We start from the raw sequence: 1,286 nt of genomic DNA on the forward strand, positions 1-1,286 counted from the left end.
GGGGGCGGGGCAGCCGGGCCCCCCAGGGTGGTGCCCCCCCCCTTGCCGTGGGTCGGAGCCCCCCACCTAGGCGAGACCCTCGCCCTCCCCATCCCACGGCCGACTCACTTGATGCCGGCACGGTCCTGGAGGTGGGTCAGGTTGCTCCGGATGGTGCGGAGGCTGGCCAGGACCTGGGGGACGAGAGGGGGCTGGGGCTGGGCAGACCCCCCTGGGACACGCACCCCGGTGCTGGGTGCAAAGCCGTGTCCCCTCCTTGCCGGGGCGCGGGGACGGCACCTACCTGGGCGAAGGGCGTGACGATCATGTCTTCTCCATGCCTGCGGGGAGCAAAGGGAGCATGAGCCTCAGGGAGGGGACCAGGGGTCCCAGGGGACTCGGAGGGGGGGGACACACTCACAGGTCGCTGGCGATGGAGGAGTTGCGGGACATGGCTTTTGGGGACAGGTCGTAGTCGCTGTCGGAGCGGTAGAGGAAGGACTCGCGGCGCTGGCCGTGGGGGAAGGTGCCTTGCAGGACCAGCCCTGCGCCCGGGCTGGCCTGGGGGTCCAGCACGCCCCGGCCTGGGGGGCCATTCTCCAGGTCGAAGCTGCGAGGGGAGAGGGGACAAGGCTGGCACGGGGCGGGTGGCCCGGGGACCTCAGCCAACGGGTGCGGGGGCACAGCCCGGGGGGTGCCGCCAGGTTTGCCGGGCTCTCTGTGCCACCGCCCTGCTCAGCCCAGCACACCCCGGCTCGGTGGCCTCTGCGGTGACACCGGCCACTGCCCAGCCTGGCCCCGCCAACTCCTTCACCCCGGTGCTGAGAACGGGCACAACTCAGTGCACGTGGACCCTGCCAGCACAGTGGGGTCTGGGATTGGGGACACCGGCTAGCGAAGGCGGGTTGTCCCATGTCACCCAGGTGAGACAGGTCCCCCTGCCCTGAAGCCCCCGGCTCCAGAGACCCCAGGAAGAGCCAGCTCCTGCCCATCCCGTCCCCTCCCTGTCTCCAGCACCGCAGTCCCCGATTGCCCCAAGTCCTTGAAAGCCCCAAAGCCTCCATCAGCCCCGGCTCGGAGCGCCGCGTCCCATGGGGAGGGACAGTGTCCCGGCCACAGCACGGAGCCAGGGGACGCCAAAGGACAGAAACCACCAGGGAAGCCAAGCCCTGGCCCTCGGGGACTGGTGATGGCCTGGGGACACCCCAACCAGAGCCATCTGGCAGCCGTGTGGGTCCATGGGGGGACGGGGGACATGGGGACAGGGACGGTGACCCTGCGGTGTCCCTGTAGTGGCCACGGCCGCC

The 1,286-nt window shown here is 70.9% G+C and overlaps 1 protein-coding gene across 1 annotated transcript in view; it reads right to left on the reverse strand.

Moving 5' to 3' along the window:
- The window catches only part of LOC103899356 (cAMP-specific 3',5'-cyclic phosphodiesterase 4D), a 5,242-nt gene extending 4,592 nt beyond the window's left edge, over window positions 1–650 (reverse strand). The window contains exons 1-3 of the mRNA XM_019472191.1: window positions 401–650; window positions 284–320; window positions 109–173 (exon numbers count right to left, since the gene is read on the reverse strand). Coding sequence (XP_019327736.1) covers window positions 109–173; window positions 284–320; window positions 401–432 — 134 coding nt within the window. The 5' untranslated portion in view covers window positions 433–650. The remainder of the gene's footprint in view (window positions 1–108; window positions 174–283; window positions 321–400) is intronic.
- Window positions 651–1,286: the final 636 nt, after the last annotated feature.

Source organism: Aptenodytes forsteri, unplaced genomic scaffold, assembly GCF_000699145.1.
Source record: "Aptenodytes forsteri isolate BGI_AS27 unplaced genomic scaffold, ASM69914v1 Scaffold147, whole genome shotgun sequence".
NCBI lineage: Eukaryota > Metazoa > Chordata > Aves > Sphenisciformes > Spheniscidae > Aptenodytes > Aptenodytes forsteri.